This window comes from Protopterus annectens, chromosome 17.part0 (genome assembly GCF_019279795.1).
Source record: "Protopterus annectens isolate FY-2018-M chromosome 17.part0, PAN1.0, whole genome shotgun sequence".
NCBI lineage: Eukaryota > Metazoa > Chordata > Ceratodontiformes > Protopteridae > Protopterus > Protopterus annectens.
Window position 1 is genome coordinate 20,408,905 of NC_056751.1, and position 18,733 is coordinate 20,427,637.

General features: G+C 39.9%; 1 protein-coding gene across 1 annotated transcript in view; it reads right to left on the bottom strand.

Moving 5' to 3' along the window:
• The window catches only part of HELQ (helicase, POLQ like), a 1,104,576-nt gene that overhangs the window by 869,798 nt on the left and 216,045 nt on the right, over positions 1-18,733 (bottom strand). The window contains exon 4 of the mRNA XM_044059295.1: positions 12,370-12,570. Coding sequence (XP_043915230.1) covers positions 12,370-12,570 — 201 coding nt within the window. The remainder of the gene's footprint in view (positions 1-12,369; positions 12,571-18,733) is intronic.

Consider the following 18,733-nt stretch of genomic DNA (forward strand, 5'->3'; position numbering starts at 1 on the left):
TCTCTCACAATATTCCACAGCATATGGACATGTTGTTCTGGATTTGTCTAATATACTACTACGTTATCCACAGACAATGCTATTCTTTACTGTCTCCCCTTCCACTCATACCCTTTGACGCATGCACCTCTTATTTTCATTGCTAATGACTATATACAATTGTGAATAACAAGAGGACAACCCTGGCTTGTACCTCTAGGCAAATTCAGTTATCAAGCAATCCCCCCATTACATACACACGCACATTTTTACTCTCAGTTCTGACAACATACATGTCTTACTTATTAATTCAATTAATTTAATAAGAAGCACAAATTAAGTCATTAACTTACTCATATATTCCCAACTTATTATTAAAAGCTTTCTCTGCACTCTGGCTTATCAGTTAATAACAGTCACTTTTTTTTTACTTTTTTGTTGTTCTCTGCATCCTTATGAATAATTAGAGTTCTAGTTGTGGTATCAAATGTCTGCTACCCTTCCACAAATCCACACTGATTATGGTCTATCAATTTTAGCAATGCACTTGATAACCTAAACACAAATATTTTGTAATCAGGATTATTAAAAATATATTAGGCAGAGTCTGTAGGATCTTATCACTTTAGGTAAAACCACCACCATTACCACTTTCTTCCTAGATGAGACACTGTTAAATAAGTTCTTCTGTATCTTTATTAGGGTCTTTCCCCAACTTCCAGACTTCTATCGTTATAACATGGAATCCTGGTGACTTACATGGAGCCTGACTGCCCATTACCATTTTTACTTCTTCCTCCTCTATATATATACAATTAACTGCTAAGACTCTGACTCTACCACCTTTGGCAATCCCAGGTTTAACATGAAATTCTCCAACAAATTCCTATTCTGATCGTCCTGTTTGCTTTGCAAATACTTTCATAAAATATCCCAAATGTTTCCCCAATTCTTTCAGCACTTTTCTGAACTAAGGATTCCTCAGCTTTACTACTGCTCTTCCTACTATCTGCGTGCTTAACCTCTCACTTAAACATTTTTGTGATCTAGGGTTACTGTCATAAAATAACTGCCCAAGTGCCACTTTTCTGTTCTTATGCATACAGTCTAAATCCTTTGATACTTTTCCCTGGCACCAATCAATCATCCCTCTTCATCATTAATGAGGGTCTTTAAAAATTCTGCAGTGCTTTAACTCTCACCAATATTCACAATATTTCCATAAGAATTTTCCCATATTTATCTTTCCTTTCCCTATCCCTATCTTTTTTTTCCACTATTCTGTAACCTTCCCTTAAACTTTATTACTGCATGATCAGATATTATAACCAGATGGACCTCTATTCTCTCAAGTAGATGAGTATGCTCTTGAGTTATATAGCATCTATCCAGTCTGGCCCAATTTTTATATTTGTGGGAAAAACAAGTAAATTCCACTTGAGTCCTAAGGCTACTGCCACTACAGACTCCATCCCATATACTTTCACATGTTCTCTTAAGAATCTACCTTCTCTACTAATCACTTCTTGGGCCCCTGATATATCCTCAGTATTACAGACTATATTCCAATCTCTCCTATATTTAGGATTTCTTACTGAAAGCATATTATTACCACTAGCATTATTCCAGTTCTAAATCTACAGTCTTGGGCAGGACATGCATACTAGCCAAAGTAACTCTATTTCCAAATTCTCTTCTTTTCCTCCTCCATTACTAAAGGAACACTTCTCTATAGGAATGCCATTATACACCTTTTTGTCTCTCATTGGAATTCAGCAGAGCAACCCACACTGAATCCCTTCTATATCCAGCTTACATATTCAGCCCTATCTAAATGCATTTCCTGCAACATTGCTACTAGCACCCTACTCATCTTGATAATACTCCATGATTTTTGTTTATACCAATGAGCCCATTCAAATCTATTTATTCATTCATTTGCAAATATATTCCACTTTAACTTTCACAATGCATGACCTTTTGATGCATAACTGTCCCCACAATTGCATTCCCATCCCATTCGGTAAATAGAGGTTTGACACTCCATATAAAATACAGCTATATTTTTGTTGGACTTATTAAAAAACTGTAATACCTTTCTTAATATTACAGCTCTTTCACCCCCACTCACATACAACACTAATAATTATGTACATTAACTATGTGTGTGTGTGTGTGTGTGTGTGTGTGTGTGTGTGTGTGTGCATGCATGCATGCGTGTGTGTGCATTTATATATATATATATATATATATATATATTAGACACACACACACACATATACATATATATATTACACACACACACACACACACACATATATATATATATAGATATGACACACACACACACACACACACACACACATATATATATATATATATAGATTAGACACACACACATTTTATATATATATATATATATATATATATATATATATTTTTTTTTTTTTTTTTTTGGAAGAAAAAAAACATTATCCTCCCCATCAGAGCAGATATCCTAGTCAGATGGCTACAGTCACAGACATTAACTAACTTAAACCTTAGGTATATTCTGCTAATTTGCATGCTCTTACTTGTTTTCTGTTCAGCAGAAACAAAATTGCTATCTAAAGCTATTCAGTCTCTAAACCCTCACAGCAGGGAAGATAACCTGCATATTTATCATTCATTTAATTACTTTTCCCACCCAACCCTTTAATTTTAATTTTCCTGATCATCTTTTATATTACTCTGTTCTCTCTTCTCATATGTGCTTTACACATTGCAGTGTTGCAGCTGCTCTTAGATTCATAGGTTCATAGGATGACACTATGCTATTGGCCCAGAGGCCCTTATAAGCCTAGCCAAGAATTTTGCCCATGTTCCCTCAACGTCAGCACCTGCTTCCCATGTCCAGCAGAGACACATGTGGGATCCCAGGGGTTTATTTTCTGTTTCCCATCCAGTCGTCCAGGTTCCTCTTAAAGAGGGCTAGAGAGGTACTCTGCTTGAAATGAAGAGGGAGTCTATTCCACAGTGGGGGAGTCTTTGGGACACAACTCTATCCCACCAACAAGTTCTCTTAATGTCACATACCAGGTTAAGGCCTTGCATGCGGGTTGCGCGAGTGGAGTTTGACTTAGAGACATGCAGCAACTCCATCAAGGATGGGTCTGAGATGGCCTTGTATGACAGACACAGGTCACCTCTGAGCAGTCTGTATGAGACTGAGTAAAGGGACAGGGCTTTTAGCCTATCTGTATAGGATAGCTGTTTGACACTCTGGATTTTCCTGGTCAGGAACCTCTGTGGTCCCTCTAGCTGCTGCATATACTTGGCAAGGTACATGCCAAAGGGGGCATTGTACTTGATAATGGGTCTGATAAGGGAGGAGTACAGGGATGTTATGACCTTGTTCCTGGATGAAATACCATTATTTATGAGGTGGGCCATGTAGAATGCCTTCTATACAACAGAGGCAATGTGGTTGTCAAAAGTCAGTTTGCTATCAACCTGGGCGCCCAAGTCCCTCATGACTGATTGAGTGCTTAGTATGTTGTTATTAATGTGATAATAAGTGGGGATATAATTTTCCTCAAAGGGGATAATGATGCATTTGCTGGCATTCAGTTTGAGGCCATGGTTCTGGCATCAGTCATTAGTTTGGGTAAGGCTCTCTTGTAGGATGTTCACATCACTAGGGGAAATTAAGACAGCGTCCAGCTTGCAGACATCTGCAAACTTGGTCAATCACAGACCACTGGTTTATACTTGCACCTCAGAAAAGTATATCCCAAACAGTAGAGGCCCCAAGACCGACCCTTGGGGTACACCGCTCATTATGGGTCTACTACTAGAAGTGGCTTCCCCTATTTTGACTGAGTGGGTTCTATCAGTGACCCACTTAGGTACCCATCTGGTAACATATGGGTTGATGCTTAGCTGGGAGAGTTTATCTATTATGCCTGAGTGGGGAATAGCGTTGAAGGCTTTGGCTAGGCCAAGGTAGGCAGTGTGCACTGTCTTCCGTCCATGGCTTTGGTGACTGTTTCGAAGGAGTCGACCAAGTTTAACAGGCATGATCTCCCTTTCACAAAACCAAACTGTGTGGGGTCAAGCGTTTTGAGGTTGCCAATGTTCTTGTTTATAAGGTCCATAACAATGTGTTCCATGGCCTTGCAGATCAGGCTAGATAGGCTGATGGACCTATAATTGCCTGGCTCAGTGGACGCTCAAATGGTTAACATTACCTACTTCCTTGCATTTCAGTGCATTACAGCTTCAAGGTACTTTTGGTATCTTACACTCAATAAGGTGACATAGAAGGCAGCCTAGACTGCCCTAAATGAACAGCCTCCCTTCCTGTATCTCTGCAGCCATGGCTTTGTCTTAGCTGGAAATAGTGGCAACCGAAAATAAGTTGATGACCTAACAGGAGCCATCAAGTCATTATGTTTTACTTTACACATGAAAAATTCCCCACATTTAAAATGCACATTCATATATCTTTATCATCCTATGCAACAGCTTGCAAACTGTTTATTCCATTCTTCCTTTTAGGATCACTGCATATAGTGTTTTTCTCTACCCTCCTCCATTATATACTGCTTCAGCACACCTTTTCAACTCGCCCATCTCAGTAGCTGCAATTGGATACATTATACACAATGTACATTCTAAAGTTAACAAAAATCTGTCTATTGCTCAGTGCCTTACATTACAACCCTTAACATTTACAACTAAAACAAAACACAGATCCACACTCTTTCCCTACATAAATATTTTATTTATCCCAAACGCATACTGTTAGTGATTTCATTAATCATGTTTAATTCCATTAACAGCTGATTTATCTCTACTTAGGTTAATAAATAGTTGTACTTACATTTTTATTAGCCATGCCAATCTTGTTTTTTCAGGTCACAGTAATCAAGGCCATAAAAACACAATTATATCCCCATCCTCTCAAAACAAGTTGTAGTTGTACATGCAATCTTATTCAAAACAGCCTGTTTTATTTCAATCCCACCATCAACAGTTTGGTAGATGCACTGAAGCTCTCCCACTTAATCTGTAAGTTCACTTCTGGTTCAGTCCTCCTTGGGCAGTTCACCTTCAACCGCCAGTGGTATCTGGTATGATCCTAGTTTTCGGTCAATTACTCTTGCCAGCTCCTGTACTGCCCTTTGTTTTTCCAATGTCTTCTTTTGGAACAAGGGGAAGGTTTTGTTCTGGCTCTTCTCCCTTGGGATATTATCACTGCTTGCAGACAGCTTTGCAGCCGGACAACTGGACACCAGTCTACGTGCTTATTCAATTGCTGCTGGTTAAACTGCTTAATTCCTTCAATCACCTTGTCAGTCCCCATAAATGTCTGAGTCCTGGGCAACAAAAAAACACTTAGAATACTGCAGGATATGGCAATATAAACCTCACACCAGCTTACTAACACTCCCTCATGAATGGAATAAATTTGTTCCTTTTCTGTCTGGTACAAGATGAATAGTCATTTCCTACAAATAATGTAGTATTTATAAATTTTCAACATTTTTCTACTCGTCACATTTTTGTTAATAACATTCTCTCGGTCTCCTTTTGTTTTTTATGTTTGCATCTTCACAAGTTTCAGCTACTTTCTTAAAAGATTTCTTGGGGCAAAAAGCCATTTCTGGTATGTTGAAAAAACATACAATGTTACCAAACTCAGAATCTGTTGTCAGCAGACCTTTCAGAAAGCAACCACAGTAGTAGAGTAGCCCGCTCTTTCCAGCTTCTTGATGATAGCTGTAAACCTCAGATTTCCCGCCTTCCAAATCAACCATTTATGGAACTGTTCCTCACTGAGATGCCTCACTTTCTATCAGTCTTTCCTCAACTTCTGTTTTTTTGCAGCTTGACCAATACATCAGAATGACTATTCAATGCTTCCCTTGTTTTCCCATTTGATCCTCTTTTGATTTTATGCATTCCTTTAATGTCCCACATATTTCAAAAACCTCTAAGTGTATCTGAGAATTTTTATTTTCAAAGTTGTTGAAAGCCACATCTTCCACCTGCACCATACACTAGTCTGCTTCCCACAGAGTCTTTCTGGTGTCCTGATCCAGTACAAAATTCTCCTCTCTCTTTTTTCCTTTACTCCATTTTTATTTCTCCTGGATTTTTTAGTTGGTTCCAGACACAATCATCTTTAGCCAGGATCTGAATTTAAACCAAACTGATTTCTTTTACCAGCCTTTTTCAGTTTTCATCTGTCTTCTTACTTGGACAGCTCCAGCTAACACCACCCTCAAACAGCAGCAATCATGGAAGTCTCCAGTTCAGTTCCTGACTGATCTCAATATCAAAAAAGGACATATGACTGATCCTCCACTGCTAGCTTTGAAAAGAAACCCATACTACTTGTGCAATTTCAAAATACTAGTGGGGTACCAGTACAATCAGACCGAAGGCAACTCGGCACACAGACGAATACTAAAACAGGACTGCTCCCCACGCAGGATCAGTATTCTATGTTTCTGGTTTCTGGATATCCAGTAAATCTTCATAAAGGAGAGAAGCAGGAGTACACGGTAAAGGGGCACATCACATCTGTCAATAACATAAAGAATAGCTGTGTAAAATCTTACCATAACCATAGATGTCCTTCTCTTCTATGTTGCACTGTTCATAACATGAGGGAGAGCCTCACCTAGGTAACCCAAACGTCTGGCCAGTATACCAAAGACTTAAGCTACTACAAGATATGTGGGATGTTGCGCACAGACCAGCTGAGTCAGCCATAAAACTGACGTCTGCATATACCATCCTCAGAATTGAATGCCCCAGTCAGAAGACCAGTTCAAGGATAACAGGCATTCAGGAAATATCCAAATAAATGTCAAAATAACAGCAAAAATCAAGGGGAATGACGGTGGGACAGACTACCGCAACATGGAATGGAAGGACATCTATGGTTATGGTAAGGATTTTACACAACTACTCTATGTCCTTCTATTCCTGTGTTGCAGTATTCATAACATGAGGGAAAATACCAAAGCTCATGAGTGAGAAAAAAGGGGGGTGTCAAAGCACAAGAGGTCTCAATAAAGCCATGCAGAATTGCCTTAGCAAATCTTGCTCTTGATCTAGAGATAGAATCTAGCTTGCAGAGTTTTGTGACTGTATGGAGAGAGGACCGAGTAGCTGCTTCCAGGATAGGAGCAATGTCCTGGTCTTTAAAGAAGGCTCCAGAGGAAGCCACTGCTTTAATGAAGTGGGCTTTAACAGAGGAAGTGAGAGTTTTCCTCTGACAGACATAGCAAAAGGAAATTGCCCTAGAGATCCAAGATGAACTAGTCTGTTTAGAGACAGGTTTTCCCAGTGCTCTGGGGTGAAAGGAAACAAACAATTACTCAGACTTTCTAATGGATCTGGCCTTATCCAAATAGAATTTTAGTTGTCTGTGTATATCCACACCCTTTCACTGTAGTTTTAAGGAGAAGGGTAACAAATGGGTAAGTGGATAGATTGACTGAGGGACAAGTCATTAATCACTTTAGGCATGAAGGAAGGGTTAGTAGGAAGGGTTAGTAGGAAGGGAAACCCTATCCTTGTGAAAAATCAGGAAGAGTTGTGAAGCAATTAGAGCTTGGAGCTCTGAAACTCACCTAGCAAAGGTAATGGTTAACAGTAAAACAGTTTTCCAAGTGCAGAATTTTAGAGAAGCTGAGGCAGCAGGCTCAAAGGGAGTCTGGGTCAGTTTTTCTAAAACAAAATTTAGGTCCTAGGGAGGAGGAACAGGTTTCCTGTGAGGTCTGATGTGAAGGACGCCTTTTAAGAAAAGTTTAACCTCTAGTCTAGAAGCCAAGGGAGGGAGACAAAGGCAGACATGCAGAAATGGCTGATAAATAGGCTTTAACTGAAGAATAAGCCAGTCCAGCCTTGAGCAGCTCACACAAGTAAGAAAGGACTAGGGGAATCTTCACTGAAAATGGATTTAGTCTCTTATTAAGACACCACATGGAGAACCTCTTCCACTGGACAAATATGATCTCAGAGTATTAGGTTTCTGTGCCTTCTACAGGACTAGAGGCACATCCTCAGAAAAAGGTGCCTGAAAGGAATCAGATGCATCCACCCAGTGAGGTAACTTGTGATGATTTCTTTTGGCTAATTGCAGACAGAACCAATGTTGTCTTGGCTAAAATGAAGTCACCAATAAGATTGTTGGCTTGGCCTTCTGAATCTTCAGCCAGACTTTCTGAATTAGGGGGAAGGGGGGGATGTGTAGAGAAACATATCCTTCCATGAGAATGATAGGGCATCCACCTTCCAAACCAGAGGATGTGGGACTCTGGCACAGAACTTTGGAAGTTGTCTGCTCATAGGGGAGGCAAAGAGATCCATTTAAGGTGTACCCCACTGGTGAATAATGTCCCGGAACACATCCCTGTGGATTATCCATTTGTGGGCTTGTGTTATGGATCTGCTCAGAGTGTCTGCCTGAACATTTTGGGCTGTCAGAATTATCTTTGCTTGAAGAGCAATCTCCCATGTTTGGATTGTTAATCTCCCCTATATTTCACATGCAGTCAGAATACTGCGGAAAATGTAATGCCCTTTACCAGAGACAGGCTATAAACAAACTTGAAGAAACCTTGTTAGGCTAGGCTAAAGGGCAGACTCCAGATAAGATCTTGTTTGAGAAACACAGAGCACAATTCAAAATTAGTAACTCTATACAACAGAAGATAACAATGCATATTAAAAGAATGACATGCACAACCCTAGGTGATTCTATAATTTTTGTGTACATACCGAATATCCTAAGTGCCTCATCCTAATTAAAGATGTCCTCAATGCATTAACTGTACCAGACTCTTTAAATAACTTTTTTTTGCTTCATTGTTGCCATCTTGCAGTTTATCGTCATCTGTCATTGAGGCCTCACCTTGTACATTGGATTAACTAGTCACTTTTGTTCCTCCCCTACATTTACTCTAACCCATGCTTGGGGTCAGTAAAGAGAATGAGGCATCCTGATGCAGTGTCATATTGGTGTCAAGGGATATTTTTGCATAACCCTATCTTCTTCATTCCCTGCACACCCCTGCAAATCAGTGGGTGGATGTTACCATATCATCTCACCTCCACAGCAACTCAGTCAAAGTCTCTCACTTTTTCCACTTTTAGACAATGTCTCCTGGTGAATCCCTAGCCTTTGTTAGGACTCAGTAATAGGGAATGTCCAAGCATGTGCCCTCTCCCCAGGATAAGCATAAGCATACCCAACTTTCCTCTGCCAGAACCTCAAATGCCTAATATGTTAATCAAACTCAGGCTGCACTGGCCATATTCAAGGTTTTATCCCTCTATGCTATGGAGTTAGCTACTAAACTCTTAAAAATGTTCATGTGTAAAACCACTAGATCCAACAAGAGATAACCAATGCCAACAATGTTATACTACTTATAAAAATATGACATTGTACTTCGCTTGTTTTTTGGTTATAAATCATGAGCTAAGATTGAAAATGGTCTACTTGGATCAGCACTCTATACCAGTCAACAAATAAATAAATTTCAAAAGCTCTCCCCTCCAAAAATTAATCATTAAGTGTGTAGCGTTGACCCACCTGAATGATACACAGGAATGAATTCCAGACTGCAACTCTGATGACTCGTGTTCTGTTAGCAGCACGGGTGCTGAAGGGGACAGGAATTACAGGAGTGAGAGGCATATCTGTCTGACTACATGAGTAACACTTAGCAGGAGCATTGGGTTCACAACCATGGTGTATGAGCATAATGAGCATGTACTGGCATAAGTAGTGTAAATGTGCACTGAGCAGCCTAGGAACTAGTAGTGTGTGGCGATATGCTCAATTCTGTGAAGTGATGGGCAGCATTACAGCACTCAAGGGAGTTGTCTATGGGAAGCAGCTCCAGGAACAAGCCACTCAAAAGACCCACTCTCCTTACCAGCCAACCCTTGTCACAGGGAACTTAATGGGCTGATGAAGCTCCTCAAGCAGAAATTAATAGGTTGTAGGGCTCTTGCTAGCATGGGGTTTGCCTAGCCCAGGAATAGACAACGCCCATCCCGTGGAAAGAATGGGCTGATTGGGGACAGGTATTAGAGTCACTGGGCAGGAGAGCAAAAGTGGCAGCTGCCCCAGGGGAAAAATGTTACGGAGAGTAATGACTGGGGCAATATTTCAGTACCGACATTCAGAAATAAATGCTGTTACTGCATTTCCATTCATGGCTGAAGTGCTGAAACAGCAAACTGCTTTTATATTTGTAGCAAGTAGTTTGCTGCAGTGCTGCAGTTCCAGAGAAGAAGATTTTTTTTTTTTTTAACTTATGTCCTCAAATTAGATCTGATTGGAGCACCAGGTCAGGGAACTGCAAAGGGTGCCAGATAATGTAGCTATAATTATGAGTCACTGCGCCTGCCGAAAGGCACAATCACTTACCTATTGCATGCAAATATGGTAGATGTTTAAGCTTTCAGATGTCAACAAACACAACAGGGTCAACATTTACCAACAAACTGATTTCCAGCATATATAAATATACATGTACTGTGCTTTGAGAAACTGCTGTAACTTCAAAGTTACTAAAATTATGAAAACAAGCTTGTGGCATGGGAAGGCAAGCAAAGGCTAAGTGTGCAAAAGGTGTTTTTTGTCCAGTAACCATTTGAAATGTTGCAGCCTGCTAATGCAAGTCCAAAACATGGAGACTGAACAGACCAAAGATGAGACTTGTACATATTAAGCCCAAGATGTAATTTCTAAGACTATTCCATTTTCTCCGAGGGATGGTGATCTCAGAGTTGGTATATATAAGTTCAGGAGGTGTGGGGGCTTGCAAATTGGGGGTGCAGCGGGCTTTGCAAAAACAAGTTTTAAGGAGAACAGCAGTTTTCGAGATTAATTTTTCTCCAGGATTTTTGTCTTTTTTCCCAGCTTTTCATCACTCGGCATTTCAACTGCCGACATTTCACTAGGAAGCCTTTTTGTCCAGTTGGTCAAAAAACATTTATCTTTTTGAAGGCCACAGTGAGGGACTACTCTCCCAGAGAAGCAGTGACCATGCAGTTGCTTCCCGCAAAGAGTATTTTAAAAATTCAGATACTCAAACTTTTTTGAACAGAATGTGAGTCATGGAAGTGAAGCAGCATTCTCACAATTAACCTAGATCCCATAGCAGATGTTAACTGAGGTGCAAAGCCAACACAGAATAAATATAGGTGGGGTGAACAAGGTAGCCAAGTTTGTTTAGCAATAATACTGACCTTGTTAAATGTCTAGCAAAAAAGCAACTTCTAAACCCCTACAAATGCGAATCATCGCAGATACTGATAGAATTACCACATTTCAAAACATTGCAAAAACTGCTTACAGACAACAGAATGACGTATCCTGCTATGAAATGAGCTTTCAAACAATCTTAGGTCCTCCTAGAAGTCACAAAATGTAAATTATACAATGACCCCCCCCCCCCATTAATATTCCAAAATGTGCATGATGATTGGTCAGCGTGCCCGTTGTAAATCAGACTTATACTAATGGAAAAAGGTCCGGTCACCCAGACTTTTTCCATTAGTATAAGTCTTTTTTTTTGTGTGTTACCCAGCAACGGAAAACGGAAGAGCTCCTTTGCTGTAATCTCGCTATGTTAAACGGGTTTAACATAGCGAGATATCTTAAAAAAAAGCAACAAAGATCTTCCTTTCTCCGTTGCTTTTTTTTAAAGCTGTCTCGCTATGTTAAAGAGAGACGGCTTTAAAAAAAAGCAACAGAGAAAGGAAGATCTCCGTTGCTTTTTTTAAAGCTACCTCGCTATGTTAAACGCTTTTAACATAGCGAGACACCTTTTAAAAAGCAATGGAGATCTTCCATTCTCCACTGCTTCCAAACACATCTCTGATGTACTGCGTAAGTATACACATGAGCAGCACATCAGAACTGCTGCAGAATACCGGACAGCTGCGAAAGGGCAGCACGGAGGCATTATACAATGCCATTACTTAAGAAAAGTAAGTATTTTCTTTCTTAAATAATGTCATTGTATAATAGCAATAACCCACTTCTGGGTGTGGGTAATGCTGGATTTACCCATGGTTGTCTTTGCTTGGCCACTTGGGCTTCGCCCTCGTGACCAAACCACACCAAACCGTGGGTAAATCCAGCATTACCCAGGCATGGGGTATTGTTTAAATACAACACAAACTTTAAACAGGGAAGAAAAAAATCATTACATACTCAATACTAATGCAAAACCTATCTTCAGTTAGCATTCTGTCATATTATAGCCATGTATTACGATTTCTATTGTATCCTAGGGACCACCATAAAAACAAGATATAAAGTATTTATGTTATTCTGCAAAAGAATAACAATAAAAACATTTTTGAACTAACCTCATCTACTACTATCAGACCCAGATCTTCAATTCTTCCCACTTCTATCAATGAGTTCACTAAGCTGTGTCCCTTTTCAATTGTTGCGATATACAAAGATTTTTTTTTCCTTCTCTTGATTGGTGGAAACCTCCCTTTACTACCAGCATATTCTTCAACCAAGAAATTAAGCTCTAATCCAAATCCAGACAGTCCTCGAACCTGCAGGAAAAGGATATAAAACAGAAGAATCAGAAGTTAATCAGTACATGTGTTAAACAAAAAGTAAATAAATATACATGGCTATAGTGACCTAAATCGATTCCAGTAAACGTGAGCGATAGTAATGTCAACATGTTTCAGTGTATGCACTTAGGATTAACTTCAGACTATGCAAAGTATATGCTTTTGTAAGAGACAAGCATCCCCCCATTCCCTGGTAATTATATGTACTAAATCTGAGATTGCCCAGTCCCTGGGGAAAGAGCATAGTTCTCCAGACTGGGGAATGTCAGTCTTGCACCACTGTTGACCATCTGTTTTGTTGACCAAACTGTGTCAACAAAACAGAGGCTTCCTAAAACTCAAATTAACCCAAGGCAGTACACCGATGTATATGTATGTATACATGTACACACAAACACACTTACACATTTATGTTTATATACAAATACACACTGTGAAGATAGGTGAAGGCTGCAAGTCTAGCCAAATATAATTTTGTAGATAATTCTGTCATTTGTAAATATTAATAAGCCACAGGCTTGTTCTCTTAAATGGAGAAAATGGTGTTAAATGTGGAGCTGCAAAAATGTAACAACAGTGCACTCTGCTGTAACAAAGCTAAGTCAATACTTTGATGTCAAAACTCGGAGCCGAGATGTCTAGATAAAGGCATTCTGCCTATTGTTTTGAGGCCAGAGTTAATGGCTAGAATTTGCATGTATAATTTCTTTCATTGCTCTGGTTCCTGACCAGCTGCAACATCAAAAGGGCTATTAACCTCCAAGAGTCTGTTAGCCTGGGAACCAAAAAGAAATTATGTAATCTGAAATGAATCAGTGGTACTGTGTTATCAATTTAAGGACAGAAAGAATGAGAGCATTTTGAGCATTTGTCTTGAGAACATCCAGCTCACCACTCTGCCTGTGTCTGTATGTATGTAGGATTTTAGAACTGTGTTTTCTCTTAGATATAGCTAGGAAATAGAAAGATTAGACTACTTTGTTTTTTTGTTATGTCAGAACTTTTCTACTGTATTATTTTAAGTATTTCTCTGTGATCTCTGAACTCTTGACTAGCACTGTGTAGTAAGAAGTATTGTCTTGTGTTTTTATTATTTATTATTAAATATTTTTAAACCTTTCAACTGTGGCTGTTTTGTGTAGAGATAATTTAAGCTCTAAGAGTGCATTGCATGTATATAGTGATACTGTACCAAGTGGCTCCAAATAAGTCTTGACTGTTCAGTCGCACTTACCGTTTGGATAATAATATTGCACAGTATAACTGGACACCCTTTCATAAGGGCCTTTGAGTAGCTGATAAAGATTAGCTGGGTGGTGGCAGTGATTTCTTCCGTATAGTCTGGGTAAAAGGGGCACAGCTGGAGAACATGTGCCAGCCTTCCCCAGGAGTGTCTGTGTGGTTGTATAAACTCTTAGCTCAAAGTGTGTGTGTGTGTGTGTGTGTGTGTGTGTGTGTGTGTGTGTGTGTCAGCTACTTGGGCAGGGACATGAAGCACTGGTTGGACAGCGAGGGTGTACTGGAGGTTTTAGCTTGTCCACTATGCTGAGATCTGGACCCTAAAGCTGTGCCAGTGGGAAGTCTTACTGGGGACATGGAGAGAAAGGAAAAAACACCCCCAGACTGTGATCTCGGTGTGCTTTTAAGGGAAATTGTACTTTACTGTGTGTGTATTTATTATCCTCTCTCTATATGAACATCCCTCATTGGTGTTAGTGGTGAGGATTGAGGCTCCTTGATTGCTGGGCCAGTGCATGGGTGTCTCTCACACACACACACACACACACACACACACACACACACACACACACACACACACACTTACTTCTTGATCTACTTTTATTTTTCCCTATTGAAGTACATTTCACACCACACCCAACCTACTATCATCTTACCCCTCATCTACTACTATGGCATATTTGATTAAGTTCAGTTTTGTTTCTTTAATGAGGTGCACCTTCTAATATGAAGGCTCTACACCCACACTACCAGTCTCTAAACATAGCACCTCTGATACTGCACACCAACTTGCATCTAAACTGATACACCCTGTGACATAACAAATATACATGAAGATTAGAACTGGGATCCAGAGGGCTTGCATACTGCAGAAATACTTTAAAGCGGGCTTGATTTGCTTTAATTTTGCAGAGGTCATGCGAGGCAGCTAAAAAGTGTAGCCAATAGAAACAGCCATCACACTAGCTGATTGCCTTTTGATTTCCTGGGCAAATATTCAATACACAATATGTTTAGAAAGGCACAAACACAGGGTACTTCTTAATTTGTTAGGTGCATAATATATAAAGGGATTATCATATTTTCTAATGTCTTTAGTTTTATCTGAATACAAGAGCAAATGACATTAGATATTCAAAAAATATAGTAGGTACTCTTCTTGATTTGAGTACTGAGGAAAATACAGGAAAATTAACTAACATCCTAGGGTGGCTGGAAGAGTCCTTAAAGAGAGTAACATAAGAAGAACTGCTCTTGTTTCCAGAATATTTATGTGTAAACTGGTCCCATGCAATAACCATGTCCCTTGGATTCCCAAAAGAATGCGCCGACCACCAAAGGGCAGATGTGCCAATAGTGATAGCCACATTTGTAGAAGGAGGGGAAAAGGGATTGCCCACAGCTTGAGTGGAGTGATCACGCCACCATGCCACCAAGTAATATGATGGCAAAGTTAATATCCTGATGTGGGCTGTCATAGGGTGTACATACTGATACCACCAACTTAGAGTGTCCAGTTTAGGACCTCATCTGATACAGTGTGAAGGGCACCATGAATATTGCTGTTATAATACATAGCTGCGACTGAAGGGCTATAGTTCTGTCCCAAGGAAAGCTGGTATGGAAGACAGTGTGTTCTACTTTGTACACTACAATAATCAGCGTCTTTGACAGCTCCTCTGATATTTTGAGGTGTACACTTTTTGATGTGGAGACATATATCCTGGATGTCCAAAAAGCACATTCAGTCTCCCTCCTATAGACATGAAAGTACAGACTACACTATGACCATACAGAACTTTGTTTCTGGAATGATCTAGTTGAGATTGCTGTGATGTAAAATTGTTCCCAAGACCCTTCACTTTCTTTGGAACCACAAACAACCTTGAATAGTATCTGGTTTACAGCTACTGCCAGTTATCAAGAAATCATTTCCGAGGATAGCCACAGACACTGAGAACTCTTAGTACATCAAGTACCACAAGAAATAAGTATTATCTTAGTGATAGCTTATGCTCTTAAGTACCCTGAGACAGTTGCTTTATCCTCTGTAAAGGCAGAAATTGTTGAAAGTGTTCAGCAGGGTTGTTTTTCCCCTGGGGGGATACTAACAAATAGAAGGGCCAATGTTTATGTATGTACTGATTTGTTGAGACATGTTGTGGGATACAGCAGATAAAATCCACCTGTACCATAAATGGCTTGGGGGAGTGGTTTAACTCTACTCTTAAAACTATGCTATGTGTATATGCGAACTATCTTTGTGCTTTGTTATAATGTGTATATGCAGACGAGTGCAAGCGGAAGTGGAAAAATCACTTGTCCCATATTCTCTTTATATACAGAAAAGTTCTTCAAGAATCCACAGATTTTTCACCTTTAGACACAGGATGAGAATCCTCTAGACTTAATTCATGATGAGTGGGAGGGTAACTCTGAATCCCACAAAGACTCTGCAGTGAAGCATGCCTTACATTTTCAGGACTAAGCTTACAGAGCTTAGAGGGGTTGGCATAAAAGCACCTAGATCCCACAATCCCCAGTGCCAACACAGTGTCAGCAAAAAGGCTGATATGACTTTCCAGCAAAAACCCAAGAATATACAGTCAGACAAAAAATAGTGACACTTATTTCTATTTGGCAAAATAAGTTACTGGTAGCCTACAGGGCAAAAAGTGAGCAATGGTAGTGTGGCAGAATTGTGAGGCAACAGGCAAAAGCGCAAACTCCTATGTAATAAATGCCCACCATAATAGGCTGGCTTTAACATTTAGTACATGTAGTGAGTCATGAAGGAACAAGAGGGGGATCTGGTTGCAGACCTCCTCAGCAAGGCCTCAGTGGATGAGGTAATATTGTCACAGTAGCTATCTCATACACAGGTTTAGAAAATCCAACAATGCTACAATTCTTGGTATTCTAAAATATGCCCCCCCCCCTGTACTTTTTCTGAATTTATGAGCTGCAGAGACTTTTTCATTTGCCCTAACATGGGGAAAAATATAGCAGTAAAGTGTGTGGGAATTGAAACACTGAGAAGTTTGCATACAGAGCCCAGTGCTTCAAATGTTCTGTTTTTTTTATGTGGAAACAATTTCTAAGCTGAAAAGAAGGTCAGGCCAGCACAATTGCGAGATTAGAAACCATTTAAGCAAGAATTCTCTTGCAAAGCATAGTACTGAGTCACCAGGACACACCTGATTTTTGTTTCATATTTTGAACATTGTTAAAGATGGGTCCATGAGAGGGGAACTTCAATGCCATTCTGGAAAAAAAGCTTGAATGGCAAATTTGTCTGAATACCTGCAACCCACTTGGTATAAATTCTGTTAAAAGCATTCTTCAGCTCAAGAAACTGAATTACAAAATGTTTCACTAACATTTCATTGTTACTTGGAAAATGCTGTTTGGAACTTTGTCACTCTTGGCTTGAACATTTTATGGTTATTTTATTCTTTTTGGATTTCATCCTTTTGCCTTTTTATTATTCCTCATTTGCATGTTTGATTGTAGGCATTTGTTAAGTGGATTTTTATTCTTATTTTTGTTAATAGTTAACGTTTATGTTCTATGCAGATACATGTTTTTTTTACATTTGGCTTACTTTTAGGGTCAGACTCCAAAAGCTACTTGCAGACAGTGCAGGACACCAAAGGAAGACTTCAGTGGACCAGCTGCGGATGTGATTTCAGAATGTGCACTGCAAGCAGTTTGAGTACTTAACTATTCAGTGCAGGATAATTACAGACTCTGAGAACGGGTCTATATCACATAGTCGAAGTCTTATAACATCAAACACATAATGTTCAAACCATTATGTTCGTAGTCACAAAACTTCGACTATGTAAAAAAAAAAAAAGGAAAACAAAATAAACTGTTTAAAGCAGGCAGGCAAGCCCCCCTGCACCCCCAAACCCCCACTACTTAAATATATCAACTCCGAGATTGCACCCTATTGAACAAAATAGAAACATCCGCTTATGGAGATTTCCATTCAAACGGTCGACCATATGAGGTTCAAACTTGTAAAAGTTCGACTACGTGATAGAAACCCTCGGAGAACACCCGTCAGATTACAAAACACATTGTGGGTGTCCAATGCACCTTAAATGTAACAAACTGCAACATCGACTCGTTTCTGAAATCCCTGTTGAATGCCACACTGCAATGCAAGGAAAATAAGATATTCCCTTAGAATCCTATGGATTCCATAACAATAATGAAAAAAAAAATGCTACCTGCAGTGAATGAACTGCAACAGACTGCAGCACTGCAAGCTACGGAGGATGTGGTTGTGCATCCCAGAAGGCAGCCAGCTAGACAGACAGCAAGGCTGCAACTAAGTCAACTGTCAGATCAACAAATCATTGACAGGTACTGCCTAGAATCAGAAAGCTGTTGCAGACTGTGAGCAATATGTGTGCCCCATGCGTCTGTGCAGAAATTGTGAAGCAACCCCATCCCTCTCGAAACAAAAGTGTAGTTGAACCTCGGTGCACTGGCATCTGGAACATTCCAAAGATACATGGGAGATGTTGTAAGAGTATCACAGGCAGATGCCAGTCGTATCCTATCAAAATTCCTGGCAGCAATGTGCAACAAGGTAGATGAATACATACCCTTTCCACCTTCCCCATAAAGTGGAGAACTCTTATGCACCAGTTCTATAACCTCACAAACGTCCCACATCTACTTGACCCAATAAACTTCACCCACATCCCTATTAAGACCCCCATGCATCCAGAAGCAGATACATCAAAAGAAAGGGGTGGCCATCCCTGAACTACCAGGTTGTATGTGCAGCAGATGGTAGCATATCAAATGTCAACGTGACACACTCTGGAAGTGTCCACAATGCTGCCACATGGAGGGAAACTGGTTCATCTCTCAGGCCTCTGCT